The sequence below is a fragment of the Oryza sativa genome, chromosome 7 (genome assembly GCF_034140825.1).
Source record: "Oryza sativa Japonica Group chromosome 7, ASM3414082v1".
Classification (NCBI taxonomy): Eukaryota; Viridiplantae; Streptophyta; class Magnoliopsida; order Poales; family Poaceae; genus Oryza; species Oryza sativa.
The window spans coordinates 10,129,133-10,153,604 of NC_089041.1; the positions used below are offsets into that span (position 1 = coordinate 10,129,133).

Below are 24,472 nucleotides of genomic sequence, written 5' to 3' on the forward strand. Positions count from 1 at the left end.
TAAATTGGGTACAATATGATCAATTGTAATGTATGACTTGCCTTGCTCTCGCACTGATGGAACCACAGCAACGTCTTCGAGAAACCGCGAATCGACGAAACGGCCGAAATCTACGCGACAAACAAAGCACACAAGCAAAACATGCTATAAGACTACTGAAACAGAGAACAAAACCATTTTTAATGGATTCTATACATTTTTATGAATTTACTAAGACTTGAATGGACTTAAACGGAGCTCGGATGAATTAGTTATGATTTTTAGAAGATTCTCTGTGTTTTTACTATAAAAGAAAAACTCTTAATCAATTTATTGCGCAATAATTCCTCCCAGGGCTGACGTCAGCAAGGGGTGGGGCGGCGCCGACATGCGGGCCCCACTGGTCAGCGGCACTAAGAGAGGGAGAAGGGGGTGGCTGGCAGGCGGGGCCCCCCGGGCGGCGGCTCAGGGGGGAGGAGGTGGCAACGGCGGGTGGGCCCCACCGGGCAGCGTCACAAGGGGGTGGGAAGCGGCGAGGCGCCCGGTCGGCCCGGCTCGGCTTCAAACCGGCCGGCCGGTTAGGTGATGCGGCGGCGCAAGCGGCCACCGACGGCGGCGGCCGGCGAGAAGACGACGGCGGCCGGCGATGCGAGCGACGACGCATCATGGCGACGCGCACACGAGGAGCGGCGGCGCGCGCGAGAGGAAGAGAAGGGGAGGGAGTTCTCACCGGGGATTCGGCCGGCGTGGGTGAAGACGACGGCGGCCGGCGGCGGCAAGCGGCGGATGGTGGGGCGCGCGGGATGGACGAGATGGGCCTCGATCTCGCGAGGCCAACGGCGGCAACGGAGCGGCGCGGCGACGGCACTAGCGACGGCTAGCGGCGGTTGGAGGCGGCGGTAGGCGGCGGCGCGTGGGAAGAGCGGTGCGGCGGTGGCGCGCGGCAAGCGAGGGGCGGCCGGAATAGCCCCCGCGACGGTGAAGCTAGCGGTGGCGACGGCTTCGCGCGGCGGCGGCTCTAGCAGCGGTGGCGCGCGACCGGAGGGCGGCGGCAGGCGGCGGAGCTCGGTGCGACAGCGCGGCGGCGATAGGAAGCACAGGAGGGCGCGACAAAGGAGGGAAGCGCGAGAGGAGGTTCGGGGGAGCGTTTTATGGGCGAGGGAGGGGAGGAAACGGCCGGGGGGGTGGCCGATTTGGCCGGCGACGTGGGGGTGGAGAGAGAGAGAGAGGAGGGATTCAAAATGAATCCGACCATTCTCGGGCGCGCGCGAGGGCGGGAAACGGCGGGACGTGGGCGGCGATGTGGGCGTGCGGCACGGGCGGAGTGGGCGCGGGAAGCGGGGAAACCGGCGGCGTGGGTGGTGGCACTGCCGTCGGTTGGAGGTGGAAGAAGGGGCTGACAGGTGGGCCCTACCTGTCGATGACCCAGAGAGAGGAGGGAGGGAGGTAGGACTTCGGGGGAGGGGAGAAGGAACGGGCCGGCCCGACAAGGAGGGTGGCGCGGGAGAGAGGTTGGGCAGACGGCCCAACAAAGAAAAAGGAGAAAGAAAAGAGGAAAAAAGGAAAAAGATTTTTCCTAGGATTAATATATTGCACATTGCTAATTTTAATTGGTTAAAATTATTTACAATGCTCTGAAAATTCCGCTAAAAATCCTGTTAGCGTATTTTGACATGTAGAATCCAAGAAAAATTCCACATGCCGATTCTGATTATTATTTGCATTTATTAATTTAGGGTTTCTCTCTTGCCTTTAAACAAATAATTTCTTCCAACTATTTATTAATTGAATTTTTGTTAGGGAAAAGAACTTCTGGGCGCAACATGGAGTCAGCTGACAAGTATGCCAGCCATAGAAGGAAGCGTAGGATCCTTGACGCGCTGCGTGTCCGCATGCTCGCTGCGAGGAAGAGGAAGACTTGAAGGAAGAAGCTCACAAGGATCAGGCACTGGATCTCCCACTCGTCCCACAGCTCCTTCACATGATGCCCAAAACTACATTGTAGGTAAGTGAGAATCAATCCTCCCAAGAACAACAACAATAAATCATTTATTCATGCCACTCTATGAATTTGTTTCTCAATACTAATTAGAGATCGACCCTCTTTAATTCCAAAAGAACGAAAGATCAGAAAATCACACAATAATCAAGAGAAGTCGAGCTGGATGGTGATTATTACAACGTTAGTGATTATGTATGTATTGTAAACTGTTCTGCAGTACAGTTGGAAGGTGCAATACAATGTTCAGTTGTAAATACTTGATATTTCATCGTATACAGATGGATTAAATCATCAACTGAATGATGATTAAAACATTCAGTTGTACTTGGACTCCAAGTAGAAACAATGTTCGATACAAAAATATTGTTCTTTCTTGGAGTCCAACTGAATGAAGATAACAACAACGGATGAGTGTGTTTTGCAGTAATTAGGAGATAGCAGCAGGAGACATGAAATTCACTAGTATTTTGATTTGTTCCATTTCTTTTATTCAATGACAAAGGAAAAGGATGAACACGAGTTAATGATAAATGCCTTGATCATTAAAAGTTGCTTGCTCTTCACATAATTGGCAGATCAAAAGGAATAATCCAAATGAACGAAGCCGAAATCCAACTACGAATGAGAGTGGTCAATGAAGTGCCTATAATTAACCAAAAAAATGCATGCTTTCAGCCGAAAATATCAATACATACATAAATATATACAGGAAAGGTATATATATATTGCATATGCCAGTTTTGAATTGCCATTTAATGAACACTATACTTAATACGCTAATTAGAACGCTGTAATATAATATGTTGCTAGGCAGCATTTATCCACACAAAAACGAAACCAAAAAGTGGCATAGCATGTTAATTACCTTTGTTTCTCCTTAAGATTGCGCATATTGCCGATTCCCTCACCATTTCTCACAGGTCTCATTTCAGTCAGGTTGTGGGGTGATGCAAGTTCGAACAGAATGGAATGTTGCTTTGCTAAGCTCATTTTTAGATCAGATCAAAATGTAGTGAACCTCAAGCTTGTCTTTTTTTAACTTTTGGTGCGACAAATGGATGCTTGCTTCAATGGTCAGCAAGTGTTTACACACGGAAGCATCTAAGCTGCAAGCAACATATAAATATGAAAAAATAAATACCAGATGTTAACACCCTGGATTTTTTTCCCCTATTTAAAAACTATTTTCTAATGCAAATTTTGATTTCAAATGTGGCTCTTGTTAGCGATTCCAATCTTGTGCCAAGAAGATCTCAATCCCCGCCTATCTAAAATTCTCGCCCAAAAATTCAAGAACCATTAAGGCCGTGTTCTGTCCCATATGTTCCCAACTCCTCTCATTTGTTTTCCGCGTGCGCGCTTTTCAAACTACAAAACGGTGCATCTTTTGTAAAAAGTTTATACATGTAAGTTGCTTAAAAATATCATATTAATCAATTTTTCAAGTTTTTTTATAGCTAATACCTAATTAATCATGTGATAATCTATCGCTCCGTTTTCCGTGCGGAGGTGAGGGTTCCCAACCCCTTCAAAAAGAACACAAGTCCAATTTAAAATCAACTAAATATACTTCTGTTTCTCCTTCCTTACGCCTCACCGCGCTAATACAAGCCGTGTTGTGCGTCCCCGTGTACTGCTGGAGCATGTAGTTGACTAGGGTTGCACTATATTCATTTACATTAGCCCACTCTTTTGAGGAGCAGACCCTCGTACGCAAAAGTAGGGATTATAATTTCGCTTCAAAATTTCGCTCTCCCCCCACTCCCTCCTTTGACAAGCAAATATCTCTTCGGACCTGCTTAGAAGCCCAATTTCAGATCGAAAACTAGTGTAAAATACTAGCCTGTATTTCTTGTCCATCTAGACTGTAAATGGCACCTAGATGGACCGTTTCTCGAAAAAAAGTTCCAGCTGAAAAAGGCCCATTACACCAGAAAGAAAGTAAACTCCTCCAGAAACCACACATGAAAACCATGGTAGTCAGGCTCCTCTCTTCTTGCCTTGAGCTTGCGTAGCCCTCTCCTCTGCGTCTCCTATGTGGACCCCCGTTTTTATAACAAGAATCATTCGTGTAAACAGTACCATTTCCCTGGATCAAGTAGTCTGGTACACACGAGTTCATAGCTGAAATACCAGATGCACATACACGAGAATCTAGTGCTAATTATTACATCATAAACCCGCAGGCATTGTCTTAAATTATCGGACCGAGCGGTCCGGAATACATCCAAAAGCAGAAATAGATAAGGCAGCGGAATTAAGGCAGCGGCATGCCATTGCCACAGGCAACGACCGTACTAAGACCTACTGAGCGCCATCGTCTTCATCTCCCTCCTGGTAGTAGGCATAGAGATCCTCCGGAGGTTCATCTCCCGCTTCTGATTAATTTTATATTTGCAAGGGTGAGTACCAACCGTACTCAGCAAGCCACCACATCAACAATGCATATGATAGGGTATTTCAAAGGATGGCTATGGTTCTTTTGCGCAAAGCAAATTTTGTAATTCTTTTCACAAGCCTAAGACCTAGCATTGACTGATCAAATTTTAGTACCAGTGTTTGTATTAAAACAACGACGGTTCTGTCCACCATCCAATGTGATCCCAAGGATAGCTTCCTGCCATTGAGTCGTTATGGTTTTCTGAGGACGCCCACCTTCCCCCTTCTCAGGAAGTGGCTCCAACAACATAAAAATTCATCATGCAATAACCCATCCCACACAAATTAAGAATTTAAAGACTAACCAAGAGTAATACATGTCCCGGTGCTCAATAACCGCGAGCACGGCTATTCGAATAGATTTGGTTTACTCACACTGCAGTGGATGTACACTTTACCCACACTCCGTGACTGCCCAACACATGAGCCTTGTCTCAACACATGAGACACGTCACGGCAAAGCTTTTCGATAACCTCGCATTGGCAGTACCCGCTCCATGAACTTTTGCATCCTCATGCACTCTAGGCGTACACAGTTTCTAGCAGTGAGAGGAGTTCTGGTGCACACGGGAAGGGAAGATTTACACTCATGAATTAAGTTATAATTAGGTTCCACTCAACACACGACAGTCCTAACAATGGCGACACCATTGTAGAGCCCCTGCCTTACACATGAGAAACCACTATGCATGGATACTGCCTCCGCTCGGCTATTTACTCCGCTAGGTCTATCCCCATTCGAGAAGTGTGGTCGTACGGGGTCGTTTCATGCTTAACTTCATGGCTCGGTCCTTAATTGACCGGGGACGGTACTAGCCTTTCCCGGATACCACCCAAATCCACCGTCTGCCCCGGTCTAAAACAAATGTTTAATTCCTTTCATGTCATCATTATCATGGCAATGTGGCGCTCATGTCTCCACATGCCGCATCTCAATTACCTTCCCAAAGGTAATTGCCCAAGCATATAATATTTGATAAATATGAGTATGCAAGATTCTAAAGTAGCATTTCTAAGCAATTGTCATAATTGACTAGGGACTCATACGTAATCATGGTTACAAGGATTTAAAGGTGAACAATAAACAAGGCATGGCATAATCACAAATAGGATGTTCATCATTGCATGCAATCTTATTTGTAAACAAGAATTAATTTCACAATAGGGATCAACGTGGTCAAAGAATAGTGATGATTTGCCTTGCTCAAGGTCTTGCGGGTCTTGGCCTTCACCTGGATCCGCGGCTCCCTCGGTCTCTATAGTTACGTGCGTAAGAACAATTTGAATTCGATTAGAATTCAAACAAAATCCAAATAATGACCGAATTGAAAAACGAGCGCGAGAGGTGAATTCTATATCGGCTATTTTATTCGCGAAGTGGAATTTTTCCTCCTCCTAAGATGTTTTGCGTTTCCTAAGAAATTTTGTGATTTAAAATTATGTCCTAGACTTCATCTAATTATTTAGTTCTTAATTATATCTAAATTACTACCGGGAAATTGATTCCTTATGGAGATGACTAAGAATTAATCTATAACAATCTATAAGAATTCATCTAATTATATTTTCATTAATCCTATAATTAAATTCTAATATTTTTAAATATTTTAAATCTCCCCCTAATTTTTCCTTTCTTTTCTCTCCCTCTCTCTTTTCTTTTCTTTTCTTTTCCTCTCCTTTCTTTCTTTTCCTCTTTTTCTTTTCTTTCCCTCCCAGCCCCTTTCTCCCTCGGCTCCTTCTCCCTCTCTCCCTTTTTCTGCCTACCGAGACCGGCTGGGGAAAGGGAAAAAGGCGGCGGCGGCACGGTTTACCGGCGGCAACGGCAACGGCGGCGGCGCACGGCGGCTGCGACGGCGGCGGGGAACGCGGCACGGCCTAAAAGGGTGACGGTGGCGCGGTTGAGATGGGGAGGGGGGGGGGAAAATTGGGGAAATGGTGTGGGGAGGTTTGGAGATGAAGGGGGGCTTTTATAGGACTTTGGGGGCAAATGGCCGGCCTAATGATGATGTGACGGCGGTGCACGGGCTCGGAACGACGGCGACGCGCGCGGCGCGAGGCAACGCGACGGCGGCGCGGCGCGGCAGCGGCGATGTTGACGGCGCGCGGCAACGCGATGGCGCGACACGACGGCGACGGCTACGGCGCGGCAGCGGCGACAAGACGCGACGGCGACGGTTCGCGGCGCGGCAGCGGCGACGCGACGGAGGCGGCGCGGCGTGGGACGCAAGGCGACGACGCGACGGCTGCGCGGCGCGCTGGTGCGGGACGCGAGGCGACGCGACAGCGACGGCGACGGCTCTGCAGCGGCGACGCGACGGCGCGCGGCGCGGCGCGGGGCGCGAGGCAGCGACGGCGACGGCTCGACAGTGGCGACGCGACGGCGCGCGGCGCGGCGCGGGGCGCGAGGCAGCGACGGCGACGGCGTGGCAGTGGCGGCACGGGGCTCGGGACGGCCACGCGCGGGACAGGAGGAGGGGTTTTAGGGCTAGACCGCAATTGAACACCTATGGGGCAATGAACAGTGACGTTTTCCATTTAACCCGATTTAAGCCTATTTATTTATTTAAACTTGGTTCGATAAACTTAAATTTTGTACAAATAAAGTTCACTTAATATTTGTGTTATTCCCACTAATGGATCCACCCTTGATTAATTTTACCCATATTTTATTTTTATATAATTTTCTTGAATTTAATTAGAGTTAATTCTTATTCCATTACTTTTAAATTTAATTGATACAAATATGGTTGTAATAATATTTTACTCATTTCTATCCTCACCAAATCTTATTTTAAATTGCACTTTAATTATTTACTTTGTCAATTTACTTTTAGGGTTTGTTCCTAATCAATTATCCATTATTCGCGATTTATAAACTCCGAAATCAAATCCAATAAAATAATGGAACAAAATCGGCATGATGCAATTTATTCAAAAAGTTTTTGAAGGCCCATATTTTTGGAGTTTAGATTTTTGTCGGTCCAATTTTTAGGGTGTTACAAACCTATCCCCCTGAAATAAATCTCGTCCCGAGATTTCTTACCAGTTTTCGAATAAATGTGGGTATTCCGTCTTTAAGAACTCTTCACTTTCCCAGGTTGCTTCATCCTCGGTGTGATTACTCCATTGTACCTTGTACATATGCCACACTTTGCTCCTAGTCCTCTTCTCGGCTCTATCCAATATCCGGACCGGATGCTCTGGATACGTGAGGTCATTGCTAAGGTGAATTTCTTCCAACAGAGCTTGTTCTTCCGGCACTCGTAAGCATTTCTTTAGTTGAGATACATGGAAGACTGGGTGCACATCAGCGATATTTTCTGGTAGCTGCAGCTGATATGCAACTTCTCCTCTTCTAGCCGTGATTTGAAAGGGTCCCACATATCTTGGTGCTAGTTTTCCTTTAACCTTAAACCTTTTCGGTCCCCTCATCGGATAAATTTTGAGATATACGTAATCTCCTTCTTTAAATTCCAGATTCCTTCTTCGAGTGTCGGCGTAACACTTCTGCCGTGATTATGCCACTTTTAGACGGTCCCGAATCAGGCGAACCTTCTCTTCGGCCTCGTTGATAATGTCAGGTCCAAATACCGCCCGTTCACCTGTCTTCGACCACATCAGCGGAGTCCGGCATCGTCGACCAAACAATGCTTCATTGGGGGACATCTTCAGGCTTGCTTGAAAGCTGTTGTTGTGGGAGAATTCGGCGTAGGGCAAACACCTCTCCCAGTCTTTACTAAAATCCAATGCACAGGCTCTCAGCATGTCTTCCAGGACCTGGTTTGTCCTCTCCGTTTGACCATCCGTCTGTGGATGATGAGCCGTGCAAAAAGCAAGATAACTTCCTAGGGCTTCATGTACTTTCTCCTAGAAGTGCGAGGTAAACTGTGTGCCTCGATCAGATATAATCCTCTTAGGCACTCCATGAAGGCACACTATCCTGGTCATATACAACTCGGCGAGCTTAGCACTGTTATAGTTTGTCTTGACGGGAATAAATCTTGCCGTCTTGGTGAGTCGATCCACAATCACCCAGATAGAATCGTACCCTGTTGCGGTCTTGGGCAATCCAACTATGAAATCCATACCTATCTCATCCCATTTCCATTCGGGAATCCTGAGAGGTTGCAACAAACTTGCCGGCCTCTGGTGCTCAGCCTTCACCTTCTGGCCTACGTCGCAGAGTGCTACGTATTCGGCCACATCTCTCTTCATGTTGGGCCACCAGTAACCCTCCTTCAGATCCTGGTACATCTTGGTACTTCCGGGGTGCAACGAATATGCCGATTCGTGAGCCTCTTTTAGGATTAATCCTCTCAGTCCTCCCTGTTCGGGTACATAGATTCTCTTTTTGTACCATAGAACACCTTTTTCATCGGTTGAAAATTCCTTTGCACGTCCTGCGGCTAGGCGTCCCTTTACTTCTCGGATTTCCTAGTTGTCTTTCTGAGCTTCCTCTATTTGGGTCCTCAGAAGAGGTTGAATGTCCAGGGTGTTTATCTGTCCACGAGGCACTATATGTAGATTTAGCTGGGCCAATTCCTCTTTAAGCTCAGGAGCCATCCCTTCCATTCTCAGATGTTTGCAATGGCTCTTACGACTCAAAGCATCGACCACGACGTTTGCCTTACCGGGGTGATAGTGAACCTCGAGATCGTAGTCCTTGATTAATTCCAGCCATCGCCTTTGTCTCAAGTTCAGATCTGACTGGGTGAAGATATATTTCAGACTCTTGTGGTCAGTGTAGATATCGCAATGGTTTCCAATCAGATAGTGTCTCCAAATCTTTAGCGCATGGACCACAGCTGCGAGCTCTAGGTCATGGGTAGGGTAGTTTTCCTCGTGGGGTCGCAATTGTCGCGACGCATAGGCCACAACCTTTCCGTCCTGCATCAGTACTCCTCCTAGTCCTTGCCTTGATGCATCACAATATATAACAAAGTCTTTCCTGATGTCGGAAAGAACTAGAATAGGTGCCGATGTCAGCTTCTCTTTGAGTTGCTCAAAGCTTTCCTGGCACTGTTCTGACCATACAAACTACTTTTCCTTTTTGAGTAGTTGTGTCATTGGCCGGGCTATCTTTGAGAACCCCTCGATAAACCTTCGGTAGTATCCGGCCAAGCCTAGAAAACTCCGAATTTCGGTCACCGACTTGGGTGCTTTCCATCCCGTAACGGCCTCTACTTTAGCAGGGTCCACTGCTACTCCACCGGCTAAGATTACGACCTAGAAAAGCGACTTCCTTCAACAAGAATTCACACTTGCTGAATTTTGCGTATAACTTGTGCTTTCGAAGTTTCTGGAGTACCAATCGTAAGTGCTCCACATGTTCTTCCTCATCTTTGGAGTAGATCAGAATGTCATCGATGAATACCACCACAAACTTGTCCAAGTAATCCATGAACACTTTGTTCATAAGATTCATGAAGTATGCTGGGGCATTGGTTAAACCAAACGACATCACTGTGAACTCATACAATCCATAGCGTGTTGAAAACGCGGTCTTGGGTATATCCTCGGTCCTAATTTTTAGTTGGTGGTATCCTGATCGAAGGTCGATCTTTGAAAACACCTTAGCTCCCTTAAGTTGATCGAAGAGATACACAATCCTTGGTAGTGGATACTTGTTCTTGATAGTTACTTCGTTCAATGAACGGTAGTCTACACACATTCTCATGCTACCATCTTTCTTCTTAACGAATAGCACTGGGGCTCCCCATGGTGACGAACTAGGGCATACAAACCCTTTTTCTTGTAACTCTCGGATTTGCTTCATAAGTTCCTCCAACTCGTTGACTGGCATCCGATAGGGTCTCTTGGATATGGGAGCAGTTCCAGGTAAATCTTCCGGAAACACATCAGGAAATCGTTGCTCTACCGGCATTCCTTTCATGGGTAGCATGGTGAATATGCCTCCGGCACATTCGGCCAGTCTAGGATCTTGATCCATAGTTGTTCTCATATCTGATCCCCAGGGGGTGGTTAAGGTCACTTCTCTACGCCTACAGTCGATTACCCCTCTATTCTTTGTTAACCAATCCATACCCAGTATGACATCCAGGGTCTGAGGTATTAAGACCATAAGATTGGAGGGAAACACCACATCCCTAAGACGAATTGGTACGTCTATGCAAGCATGATTCACAGTTATCTCGCCCCCAGGTGAGTGTACTATCATAGGCTTTCTAAGTCCCACTAGGGTTAGGTTGTGCTTTTGACTAGCCTTCAGAGATATAAATGAATGCGATGCACCAGAATTGAAGAGAACTTTAACCGGGGTAGAATTGATAGAGAACATACCCATTAGTACGCCATGATCTTCCTAGGCCTCTTCAGCTCGGACATGGTTCACTTGTCCGTGCCCAAATCCAGTAGCGGTCCTGTTAGATTGCGGAGTCTTGAATAGACCTCGCCCGGCAGCAGGGGTAGCAGTGCCACGAACAGTCATTGCATTCGCGCCAGTCCGGACAGGAGTTTTGCGTGGATGTGGGCAGTTGTTAGCGTAGTGCCCGTATTCCCCGCAGTTGAAGCAGTCCACATTCTTCTTGGCTCCAGGGGCAACCAAAGTTGGTGTAGGGGTGCGGTTCTGAATTGCAACCGGCCTGTTGAAGTTGCTAGGTGCAGCGGGACGATTGGTCGCCACGATAGGGGGCTTCCATCCGGATGGAGTGGCTCCCTTGAGTCGCTGAGGCACTGTCTGAGGTGGGCGACTCATAGCAAGCCTCCTCTTGCGGTTGTGTTCCACCGTCCTTTGATCGTTCTCCAGCCTAACGACTTTGTTGATCAGGCTCTGGAAGCTCTCATGGTCTTGCCCAATCATAGGTCCACGCAATTCATCATTCAGCCCTTCTATGAACTTGTCGATCTTTTCCTCTTCATCTGCGAGGTCTCCAATTGCATAGCGGGCCAACTGAGTGAACTTGTTCAGATATTCCTGCACCGTTGTATTCCCTTGTCGCAGCCTTCTAAACTCGTTCTTCTTCATGCGCATCACTGCAGCAGGTACGAAGTTCTCGCGAAACGCTGCAGTGAACTCTTCCCAAGTGGGTTCTTCAGCATCGTCTTCCCAAGCTTCCTTGTAAGTATCCCACCAATCACCAGCGGGACCCTCTAGTTGGTTTACTGCGAAGATCACCTTGTCGGCTTCGCGTACCCTGACAAGAGTCAGTTTCTTTTCTATGATGCGTAGCCAATCTTCTGTTTCCATGGGCTCGTCGGCCGTAGCGAACGTGGGTGGCTTGGTCCTCATGAACTCTCCAAAGCTTGACCCTCCACGGTTGCCTTGGTTGTTTGCGATGGCTTGCAGAAGTTGAGTTTGGGTGGCCATAACTCCGGCCAGAGTGGTTAGGTCGGGTGTCTGTGTTTCATCGTTGCTAGTTGATGCCCGACGTCGGCTTGCCATCTGTGTAGGTTGATTGATTAAGTATCCTAATTTTCTAACCGCCTTTTACGGCTTTATCCCATTAGGGGAAATTGTTTTGATGTGAACTTTGTTTTGCAAGCATGGTGGAATAAACTCATTTATAACACAACAACAATAAATATCATAAATAACATCACAGAGTTTCACAAATAGTACATAAATCATGATGTAATCGACTGCATACATACGCAGTCCAAATAAGGTTCATCCAAAAGATACATCGAACTAATCATCAATCTACTCGTCAATCTAGATAGGGGGGGTGCATCTCGCATGCTATCCCAAAAAAAACATCTGTCGCGAGATCGAAACTGCAAGGAGTCCGTCAGTCTAGTCCTCCAACCATCCGCAGGATCCCGGGGCAGGTAGAGGGTAGTCGCTGGCACGGGCAAACCTGAGTCCCCACGGCTCGGAAGTAGTGGCCTCTGGATCTGGCTTGGGCTTCTTGCTCGGGGGTCGGGTGCTCTTGCGGGCAGTGCTGAGAGTGCGGGGGCCTCCGAGGAACGTGATGCGGGGAACGGGTGTCTCATCCTCCGAAGGATCAGTGATGTCTGGCTCGATCTCTGGCTTGGTATCGGTCCTCTCTGCCTCGGAGTCAATCTGGATCGGAGTCTCCATACTGTAACCCAGCTGCGGTGACGGGACAGTGACCAGGGGAGTGTGTACAATCTCCGGTGCAGGTGGCTGGGTCACTGTAGTGTCCACCAGGCAGGGTGCTGACTCAGTAGATGTCATGCCAACCTCTCCCAGAAGGGCGTGGAACGCGGGTGGGTATGGCGGGGTGAGGAAGAAGTAGCAGTTATGCCCTGCTGCTGTGGAAGTAGAAGCTCCTGGGGTGCTGATCGTGGCTGCTCGAAGCTGCTCCTCCAGCTGGCTGACGTGCTCCTGACTCTCTCTCAGCTGCTCCTCAAGTGAGTCCATCATCCCGCGGCGATCGTTGTACTGATCAGATAGCTGCTTGAACTGGTCGCCATGGACCTGGAGCTATGCCTTCAGTGAGTCTATCTCACTGCCCCAAGTCTGATGCTCCTCCTCTAGCTGAAGCTGCTGCACCGAGAGGTCAGTCAACTCAGTCTCCAACTCTCCCATACGCCTCTGGTTGTCGTCAATCTCCAACAGAGCCTCCTCGTAGAAGTCATCTACTGCCTCAGCCCATCGTGACAGCCGAGTCACCATCGGGTTGTAGCAGCAGGGTGTGTCCTGAACTGTGCAGACTGAGTTGCTCTCCTCCCGGAACGGGTGATGATTAAACTCGGTACTCGCTAACTCAGCTCGGTGGATAGAGCTGAGTCGGAGGAAGGCCTCCCGGGCTGCATCCTGCATCGCGGTCTCTGGCAAGTCTCGGCGGTGACGTGTCGGAAAGCTGTAGTCTAACTCCGAAGAAACTCGTGAGTGAACCTCGACCCAAGCCTCCCAAACTGATCCACACTGTCTCACTCGGAAGGTCGGAAATCCGGAGTACCGCAGACGCCTCATCATTCAATGCAGCTCAACGACATACCCCTCTGAGCGGGGTAAGCCCAACTCCCAGGTAGCGGGTGAATCCTGATCTGCCATCTAAGTTTAAGAAAAACCCAAAGTCAGTTGAGAGTAAAAACTGGTTTTGTGAAGAAAATAGTTAAGAGTAAGGTGTAAAATCGTATAAAGTTTTGTAAACATAGCATTTTTATTTTTGAAAGTGTTGCTAAATAGGAATTTCTCCCTTGGCCATCTTAGGAAAGGGGTGGGGCGCCTTTTTGGTCTTTCCTACAGTCGTATGGCTCTGATACCAGCTCTGTGGACCCCCGTTTTTATAACAGGAATCATTCGTGTAAACAGTACCATTTCCCTGGATCAAGTAGTCTGGTACACACGAGTTCATAGCTGAAATACCAGATGCACATACATGAGAGTCTAGTGCTAATTATTACATCATAAGCCCGCAGGCATTGTCTTAAATTATCGGACCGAGTGGTCCGGAATACATCCAAAAGCAGAAATAGATAAGGCAGCGGAATTAAGGCAGCGGCATGCCATTGCCACAGGCAACGACCGTACTAAGACCTACTGAGCACCATCGTCTTCATCTCCCTCCTGGTAGTAGGCATAGGGATCCTCCGGAGCTTCATCTCCCGCTTCTGATTAATTTTATATTTGCAAGGGTGAGTACCAACCGTACTCAGCAAGCCACCACATCAACAATGCATATGATAGGGTATTTCAAAGGATGGCTATGGTTTTTTTTGCGCAAAGCAAATTTTGTAATTCTTTTCACAAGCCTAAGACCTAGCATTGACTGATCAAACTTTAGTACCAGTGTTTGTATTAAAACAACGACGGTTCTGTCCACCATCCATTGTGATCCCAAGGATAGCTTTCCGCCGTTGAGTCGTTATGGTTTTCTGAGGATGCCCACCTTCCCCCATCTCAGGAAGTGGCTCCAACAGCATAAAAATTCATCATGCAATAACCCATCCCACATAAGTTAAGAATTTAGAGACTAGCCAAGAGTAATACATGTCCCGGTGCTCAATAACCGCGAGCACGGCTATTCGAATAGATTTGGTTTACTCACACTGCAGTGGATGTACACTTTACCCACACTCCGTGACTGCCCAACACATGAGCCTTGTCTTAACACATGAGACACGTCACGGCAAAGCTTTTCGATAACCTCGCATTGGCAGTACCCGCTCCATGAACTTTTGCATCCTCATGCACTCTAGGCGTACACAGTTTCTAGCAGTGAGAGGAGTTCTGGCGCACCCGGGAAGGGAAGATTTACACCCATGAATTAAGTTATAATTAGGTTCCACTCAACACACGACAGTCCTAACAATGGCGACACCATTGTAGAGCCCCTGCCTTACACATGAGAAACCACTATGCATGGATATTGCCTCCGCTCGGCTATTTATTCCGCTAGGTCTATCCCCATTCAAGAAGTGTGGTCGTACGGGGTCGTTTCATGCTTAACTTCATGGCTCGGTCCTTAATTGACCGGGGACGGTACTAGCCTTTCCCGGATATCACCCAAATCCACCGTCCGCCCCGGTCTAAAACAAATGTTTAATTCCTTTCATGTCATCATTATCATGGCAATGTGGCGCTCATGTCTCCACATGCCGCATCTCAATTACCTTCCCAAAGGTAATTGCCCAAGCATATAATATTTGATAAATATGAGTATGCAAGATGCTAAAGTAGCATTTCTAAGCAATTGTCATAATTGACTAGGGATTCATACGTAATCATGGTTACAAGGATTTAAAGGTGAACAATAAACAAGGCATGGCATAATCACAAATAGGATGTTCATCATTGCATGTAATCTTATTTGTAAACAAGAATTAATTTCGCAATTGGGATCAACGTGGTCAAAGAATAGTGATGACTTGCCTTGCTCAAGGTCTTGCGGGTCTTGGCCTTCACCCGGATCCGCGGCTCGCTCGGTCTCTATAGTTACGTGCGTAAGAACAATTTGAATTCGATTAGAATTCAAACAAAATCCAAATAATGACCGAATTGAAAAACGAGCGCGAGAGGTGAATTCTATATCGGCTATTTTATTCGCGAAGTGGAATTTTTCCTCCTCCTAAGATGTTTTGCGTTTCCTAAGAAATTTTGTGGTTTAAAATTACGTCCTAGACTTCATCTAATTATTTAGTTCTTAATTATATCTAAATTACTACCGCGAAATTGATTCCTTATGGAGATGACTAAGAATTAATCTATAACAATCTATAAGAATTCATCTAATTATATTTTCATTAATCCTATAATTAAATTCTAATATTTTTAAATATTTTAAATCTCCCCCTAATTTTTCCTTTCTTTTCTCTCCCTCTCTCTTTTCTTTTCTTTTCTTTTCTCTCTCTCTCTCTTTTCTTTTCTTTTCTTTTCTTTTCTTTTCCTCTCCTCTCTTTCTTTTCCTCTTTTTCTTTTCTTTCCCTCCCGGCCCCTTTCTCCCTCGGCTCCTTCTCCCTCTCTCCCTCTTTCTGCCTACCGAGACCGGCTGGGGAAAGGGAAAAAGGCGGCGGCGGCACGGCTTACCGGCGGCAACGGCAACGGCGGCAGCGCATGGCGGCTGCGACGGCGGCGGGGAACTCGGCACGGCCTAAAAGGGCGACGGTGGCGCGGTTGAGATGGGGAGGAGGGGGGAAAATTGGGGAAATGATGTGGGGAGGTTTGGAGATGAAGGGGGGGCTTTTATAGGACTTTGGGGGCAAATGGCCGGCCTAATGATGATGTGACGGCGGCGCACGGGGCTCGAAACGACGGCGGCACGGCGCGGCAGCGGCGATGGTGACGGCGCGCGTCGACGCGACGGCGCGACACGACGGCGATGGCCACGGCGCGGCAGCGGCGCGGCAGCGGCGACAAGACGCGACGGCGACGGCTCGCGGCGCGGCAGCGGCGACGCGACGGAGGTGGCGCGGCGTGGGACGCGAGGCGACGACGCGACGGCGGCGCGGCGGGTGCGGGACGCGAGGCAACGCGACAGCGACGGCGACGGCGACGCGACCGCGACGGTGACGGCACGCGGCGCGGCACGGCAGACGGCAGCGGCGCGGGACGACCGACGGCGACGCGACGGCGCGGGGCGCGAGGCAGCGACGGCGACGGCGTGGCAGCGGTGGCACGGGGCTCGGGGCGGCCACGCGCGGGACAGGGGGAGGGGTTTTAGGGCTAGACCGCAATCGAACACCTATGGGGCAATGAATAGTGACGTTGTCCATTTAACCCGATTTAAGCCTATTTATTTATTTAAACTTGGTTCGATAAACTTAAATTTTGTACAAATAAAGTTCACTTAATATTTGTGTTATTCCCACTAATGGATCCACCCTTGATTAATTTTACCCATATTTTATTTTTATATAATTTTCTTGAATTTAATTAGAGTTAATTCTTATTCCATTACTTTTAAATTTAATTGATACAAATATGGTTGTAATAATATTTTACTCATTTCTATCCTCGCCAAATCTTATTTTATATTGCACTTTAATTATTTACTTTGTCAATTTACTTTTAGGGTTTGTTCCTAATCAATTATCCATTATTCGCGATTTATAAACTCCGAAATCAAATCCAATAAAATAATCGAACAAAATCGGCATGATGCAATTTATTCAAAAAGTTTTTGAAGGCCCATATTTTTAGAGTTTAGATTTTTGTCGGTCCAATTTTTAGGGTGTTACATCCTTCCATCGCCCCACCCTTCTCTCCGGAGAGTCGCAAGCTTGTGTGGTACTTGTCATCACATGCATCTCTCTCAGCCGGCCCCTCCCATCCTCGAGCTCGTGCAAGGCGCAGCCTCCCTCCCTATCCCACCGGCGCGGTCGCCGCTGTGGAGGCCATGATTCTTGCCTCCACTGCATGATGGGACCCGACGTGATGTGCTACCTAGCACACTCCATGTCTCCATGAGTCGTTATGTGAATAGCTTTGGGAATCAATAAATAAAAAATAGGTAAAATAGGTTCCACGGCATCGAAAGTTTCCAAGTATTAAAGTGCAACGGAACCTTTCGATGGTGCAAACCAACATTCGAAAACTTTCAATGACGTGAAACCAATTTTACAAAAAGAAAAGACAATTATTGTTGTAGGACACTACAATTTGTGGTTTTAACTCTAGGACACGTCAAAAGTCGATCTTTAGGGGAAGACACTCTCAAAATGTGGTTATTTGTTGATGGGCACCGCATACACTAAAATATTAAATTCCGATTGAATAGGAGAGATAAACAACATGAAAGGTCAAAAATGCCCCGGGTCGACTTGTCATATTCTTCCCCCACATCTCACTCCCTCTCACACTCCAGCCGCAATAGCACCTCCGCTCGCCACCGGCGACCACCACGGTCCTCCCACCTCGCCTCTCCTCCACCTCCACTGCAGCGGCGTGACCCGTCTCCCTTCAACATGCGCGTGCGGCGGCGTGGCCCAGCTCCCTCGCTTGGCTACCCGGCGTGCGCTAAGGGGCGAGGCGGCAAGCATTGTGCGCGCGTCATCAATGCCGAGGGCCTCTACCTCCACCACGGAGCCACGGGCGATGGAGTTGGAGGTGGTGGCGTGCGGCTGCTCCCCTCCATAGACCTGCCTTCAAGCGGCGCTGCCCTGACCTTAGAGCAGAGAAGGTGGAAGGGGAGAAAAGCGCTGGCAGTTTGGGCGGGGGGGGGGGGGGCGACGGGGGGTAAGGGCAGGAGAACGGCACCGGTCAGTGGGTGAGGGGAGGAAGGAGCTGGTTGAGGGGATCAGATTGAATGAGAGATGGGGGCAATTTGGTCATGACGTGTCAAAAAGTAGACCCGCCCTCGCCTAGTCAGCACTAAAATACTAAATAAATAGTTAGGTGCGGTGTCCGCTAGCAAATAACCAAGATTATAGATAGTCTTCTCTTTATGACACAGAACATGTGTGAAACATAGCACGAGACTCTAAACAAATACATTGGATAGTAGCAGATAAAACTCGATGCAGAATAACGTTTGCATTGTTGACAAAATTTGGATATTCTTCAGCCCATGTTGTCATCAGACAAATGAACTACCAACAAGAGCATAGTTACAAGACCAGAAATACAGAAAAAAAAAAGATGGTGGAATACAAGGTTTAAGCTTGCATGTTCATCAGATAGTGTAAGCAGAGATAATAACTTGGCTAGCATATACAAAGGGCTCACTCTTGAAAGAATTTCTGCTCCAGAAAATTCTCTATCCCTATCACCTTTTACTCCTGCACAAAACATTCATCCATTGAATTATGCTGGCCAATCTGAGTAATAGTAAACTAAAGAAGTAATAAATCCCCGTTGGACTTCACACTTTGTATGGTTTCAAGAAGGTTTTGAAAAACGTTATACCTCTAGATTGTGTAACATATGTGCAAATATATATATAGATCCTGTTATCGTATATAATATTTTTTGTACTAATAGTAAATTTCATAATAGCATCGTATATGTGTACGTAGGATCATCGATTCACTAAAAAATACTAGCAAATTTCATATTGTTCCACCAAATTCTAGTATACAAAACTTCTATAAAAACTCCTGTGGAATAAAATTGCAAGAATATAGAGTTACATGGGGAAGCACCATTAGTGCAGTGGTGGAGCCATGTATAAAAAAACTCTATACATCAACATTCAATCATAGCATTCTTAGCTGGTGCAGAGATTAAAACTAACTTGTAGTTCCATTATATAAAAATATAGAGCTAACGACAATGTGGTTTGAGTCATCTGCCCAACAAAATCCTAGGTCAACCAATGTTTACCACGATCCTAGTAGTGATATATTATTGTGCAGAGGAACAACAAAGGAAACTATGAAACAAATACCTGGTCATCGTCGTCGTCATCATCGTCTCCCTTCTTAAGGCGGGTAGTTCCACCCTCTTTGCATATAGGTATTTTCATGTGTCCAAAAGGAGTATTGACATCAATGTGCCCCTTTATGGTGTAACCAGTTCCCTTTCCCCTTATCATATCCCACATAGCAGAGCCAAAATCCTTGGGCCTGAAGCTGATTGGTAAATTCATGGTTGTTACCTCCTGCTTCTTAATATTTGTAGTTTCTTTCATCTCAGCAGAAGCAATGCTCACATTAGAGAGCCACACTTCATAATCCATAGAATTCAGTCCCAGGTCAAAGTCATTTTTGTTGTCAAGATTCAAATGGAGTGTTGCGGTTGCTTCCTCAAAGGAGAACTGCTCAAACTTGATCTTACTCACATTAACGTCTGGTCTGTAAGGCACTGGGATCTCACCATTTTTCTCCAGAGGTATAGAAATCCTTCCGATGACCGGGATATCTATATGAAGCACAACTCTGATCTTGTATGGAATGATACTCCCAGGCTTGATGTCCCCATATGTACTCTTGATGTCATCATAAATAAGTAGCAGAGGGATTTTCACTGTCTCTGAACCATGAGCATGTATGGTTCCAGAATCAGGGATTGTCCCAGACATGAGCTTTCTCTCTTCGCTTTCGATCAAGTATTCGATGTCGACGAGAGGGATCGGCACGGGGTTTGGGTTGGTGATGAGAACATCAGCAATCAGCTCTACCTTCTCAAGGCTGATGTGAGGTATGTGGATCCCGGTAACATCAGCAGTAGGCTTTCCAAAGCTTACTGCATCTTCAATCTTTTCACCAATGTCTTGAATGAAATCCTTTACCTTGTCGAAGAAACCTCCCCCCTCTCCATCATTATTGTCGTCATGGTCCTTGTCAGCTTTCCTTTCGGTCACTTTTGGGCTATCCGAAGATGACATGCTGTGATACAGATTGAAGAGTTAACATATCAGATTTCACAAACAATTTCCTGTCGAAAATGTTCAGAGGTGAAATATGAACGACAAAACTGACAAGCGCACCAATGGTAATTGGTAAAATATTAAATACACAGTAAAATGAAAACATCAACAAGAATACAAGATTACATAATCACAACAGGAAGCGGTCAAAAGATATACGAAGTTACTATACTGTTGTATGAAACGACCCATTTGAGCTGATCTCAAAGAAATGTTGTAATTAACCCTCAGAACCAGATGTTCAGCCCGGACATTCGACTATTTCGAAATCTATGATCATGTGAATTCAAGCATACACAAGGTGCCCCCATCTTAAATTTGTATAGCAAGGATGGACGTAAACAAAACAAGCAAGCTCCACCTGATCCAAGGAGACTACTAATAAATTAAGATGGCAGCCAGCAAAATATTTCCATGGAAACGTGAGAGGCCAATGATAATGAGTTTGGAAAATCAACAGTTTCCGGCTCCTGCAGGTTATTGTCAAATTCCAGCCTTCTCAATGGAGCTTCACAAATCGAAATGGATGCATGACGGATGCAAGTAAATAAAAAATAATACGGAGAAATCATTGTCCTTAATCTTAGAATCCTGCCGCTAAGCTCTGTCGATCGAGTACCTCGCATTGTTCTGACAAATCACAATGCTGATAAAACCGTGCATTTATAAACCTACACAAACTAATCCCGTAATCCCCATCGGCCATTGATGAGAATGGATCGCATTTGTTATCTTCTACATGCGTCTTCCTTCGTTTTTTCCCCTTCTTTTTTACCGTTTTATAAACAAAAGACAATTGCGTCGACATCTCCTCTATATGTGATTCTATCAAAACCAGCAAATAGGAAAAAATGGAACGAAACAGAAAAATAATTTGATCTTCAGGGCATTCGAATTCAAGAAGCAGCGCACTGCCCAGCTCAGCCCAGATTCTCTCTCCCCACGATCAAGAGAAGAGAAAAGAAAATGACAGCACGAGCACATATTGGATCAGATCATGATCATCAGTACGCTGGATGGAAGAAAAGCAGCTGGACTGGATTGATCGTCGGTCGGCTACCTGCTAGGGTATCGACGACGACGATCGAAGCGAAACGGCCGCGATCGAGCAGAGCAGAGGAGGGGAGAGGAGATGGGCTTCGCGTCCGTCGGTGGAATTGGGATGGAGAGCGGAAGCGGAACGCCATTAGCGGCTTAAGCGGCACCTGCGCCTGCGGCGGGCTGATCGGCCTTTACCACCGTAAGAATTTTTTTTATTTTTATTTTTTATAAACCTTTTTGATTTTTTAATTTTAAAATAAACATTTTAAAAAGTTATTTTCAAGAGCTAAACATTTTGAGGTCAAGTGATAAAACAATGTTATTTGGCTATACGGTCCGGATGGTATAGAAGCTTTGTTTTGTTACGCTGCCCTGAAGCCATGACAGGACTGTCACGCTCGCTGCGGGTGATGTTATAATATTGTTTTACTGTTTTGTCACGTTTGCCGGGATGATAGGGTTAAAATGTTGAAATTTTGAAAAATAAGTTTTGGAAAGGTTTATTTTTAATTTAAATTTAAAAGTTAAAAATAATGATTAGTCATGCTTTTCTTTTTGTCTTTCTAAACTATCATCCTCGTTGTCAGGTTTTGGGTCATTGGGCTTGAGGCCATTTTTGTCTTCTGGATGGGCTTTTCCAGGTCCAAAGTCATCATACGTGGGTCGGGCTGAAATTTTTATCTTAATGTAAAACCTCCTTTTTTTTTCTCTTGAGATGAATATAAAAAGGTCTGCCTAATGTCATCCAAGTTTAAAAAAAAATGTGATTGCACTTACATTTTCAACCGTTGGATGATAACATGTATCGCCATATCGCCCCTCCAGCGTATGTTAGACCGTCCGTGAATGCAGGCATGTTTGTGTTTTGTGCAATAAATAAATTATTATTGCTTTGTCAGTTGAAAGAAAAGCCCAAATTATCTTTTTTTACATTTTTATTGGGGGTATAATATGACTGAAATTTCAGTTATTTCGGTCTAAACTAGTTTGAAATTTGGAACAAAATATTTGAATAAATATTTCCAAATTCACAAAAGTTATGAAAAAAATCAAAAAAATTTGGCCAAAATAATTTCATATCGGAGAGTACGATAGACAAAATTTTCAAAATTCTGACATGAAAGTTTAAGGAGCAATTGCTTATTTACCATGTTTCGAAGGATAACTACTAATTTGATCTTGCTATTTCTAGTTTGCTTATTTGAACCTGCTTTTCAAAATTGAACCAACTGTTTGACCGTATTTACAATACACCATTAGTGTTTTATTTAGGAAAAGAAAAAATCTATTTATTATTTCAACTGACAAAAATACCCTCCCTTTAAACTTATCCATCTCCCTACCTCACAACCGACATTATATCTCTCTCCCCCCTCTCTCGCTCTTGCGTCTCTCTCGGTGGCTCAGCACGAGCAGCGGCGCAGGTGCATGGATCGGCGACGCAGGCGTGCAGAGGGTGAAACAGCAGCGGCAGCGGCACTGACGCGCGGAGGAGGGGCTGGTAGCAACGGCACCGGCGCGGAGGGAGGAGGTGCCAGCCGCGCATGTGGCAGCGCGGAGGGAGGAGGGGCGGTGGCGCGCATGGCCACCTACGCCTGCTGTTGCGCCACGAAGGGAGGGAGGTGGCGGTGGCTCAGGCGCACGAAGGTGAGGCAGTTGCGGCGGTGACAGTGGCGACAACGCTGACATGTGGAGGGAGGGGACGGCGGCGCCATGGCCGCCTACCGCTGCACCTCGGAGCTAACACGGACGTGGTTCACGCCGTCGGTGGCGAAGCCGTAGGATCTTGCACCACCGCTCGAAGCCGGTAGAGTTTACTTTATTGTGTCAAATTTCTATCAAATTGATTCGAATATATCAAATTTGGTGCCAAATTTTGTTTATTTCGTTTTGCCGAAAATCTTTCAAAATTTTCAAATTGATTTGATTTTAGCAGATTGAAGCTAAATCTATCAAACTTGTGTCAAATGTGAAAGATATGTCAAGTTCGTTACAAATATATCAAAAGATCTGAACATATGGCCGTCTTGATATAACAGGGTCAAATAAACAAGGGCAAAATATACCATTTACCTCTTAGTTAACATTGTTAAGTTGTCTTAACAGAATAGAGTTAGCTTTCATCTTCGATTTTGAAAAATATGATCAAATAAGCAAACTAAAAAAATATAGGATCAAATTAGTAGATAACATTCAAAATAGGATGAAATAAGCAATTCCCCTTGAACCAGGGGTGAAAACGGAGCGGATATTATCCGGTCCGATCCGCTCCGAATCCGTCCGATGTGAGAATATGGTAAGGATTTTTAGATATCCGACCGGATGCGGATTTTGTCATGCGGATGCGGATGCGGATATGGTATCAACGATATCCGACGGATACGGATTATCCGATATTTTAATCGGATTATTCGATATACTATTTGGCGGATAATCCGCAACTTTCAGACCACACAACAACTCTATTTAGCACATTTTACATCGGGCGGCCCATCTAGCCCATCTAGTGTAACCTAATCCAATCCTCCCCGAAATCTCTCTCTCTCTCTCTCTCTCCGTGACTCTTCTCTTGGCCCCTTCTCCTGCTCCCACACGCGCCGCTACATGGCGCCATAGGTGTGCCGCGCCGCCGCCGCTCCTTCTTCCAGTCCGCCGGCAATGTGTTGTGTGCTGTATGCTGTATGCAGTGTGATGTATGGAACTAGTGTGTTGCTTACTATATGCAGTGTGCTACTGTGTTGTGTGGCTGTGTGTTGTATGCCTGCATTGTGGTATGCCTCATTGCCTTGTGCTTGTCGTACTGATGAGTGTGAAGTACTAAACTACTGCACTGAACACTATATTTTTAAATTTTAAGCAATGCAGTGAACTGCTGAACTGAACACTTATATTATATTTTTGATGGATGTGTTATATTAAGCAAAATTATATTATTGATATGTTTTAGTTGGTTTTTTCTAGAGAACTGAGATCATGTTCATATGTTGTTTTGCCATCGTATTGCGGCTAATTGTATTGCCGCTCTCTTGTTGTATGGATTGAATACAAACTTGACATCCGACAACTTTTTATCCGTTTTTGAACTGAGTCCGCACCGAATCCGACGTCCGAAAAAATCCGCTCCGCATCCGTATCCGCACGTCATCCGCATCCGTTTAAAAAAAATGGTTTAGGATATGGTATAGCTATTATCCGTCCGAATCCGCTCTGTTTTCACCCCTATCTTGAACCCTGGATCTGCTAACGTGCTAGAGCTTTGGTCCGTCCGGAGTTGAAG

At 46.2% G+C, this 24,472-nt stretch overlaps 1 protein-coding gene and 1 long non-coding RNA gene across 3 annotated transcripts; both read right to left on the reverse strand.

Annotated features, from left to right (window-relative positions):
- Positions 1–41: 41 nt before the first annotated feature.
- LOC136357518 (uncharacterized) lies at positions 42–2,942 on the reverse strand. The gene is made up of 3 exons (XR_010742846.1): positions 2,847–2,942; positions 1,916–1,973; positions 42–110 (listed from the first exon to the last, which is right to left on the reverse strand). It is a non-coding gene; the product is annotated as an uncharacterized lncRNA (long non-coding RNA).
- Positions 2,943–18,262: 15,320 nt separating this feature from the next.
- Positions 18,263–21,339, reverse strand: LOC4342898 (desiccation-related protein At2g46140). Of its 2 annotated transcripts, XM_015790852.3 has the most exons (3): positions 21,215–21,339; positions 19,174–20,113; positions 18,263–18,565 (listed from the first exon to the last, which is right to left on the reverse strand). In XM_015790852.3, the coding sequence occupies exons 2-3, from the start codon at positions 20,110–20,112 to the stop codon at positions 18,560–18,562; spliced, it is 945 nt and encodes a 314-aa protein (XP_015646338.1). In that variant the 5' UTR covers position 20,113; positions 21,215–21,339; the 3' UTR covers positions 18,263–18,559. The 2 variants fall into 2 exon arrangements, with proteins under 2 accessions (XP_015646338.1, XP_015646337.1); XM_015790851.3 differs by lacking the exon at positions 18,263–18,565 and having other exon boundaries at positions 19,159–20,113; positions 21,215–21,317.
- Positions 21,340–24,472: the final 3,133 nt, after the last annotated feature.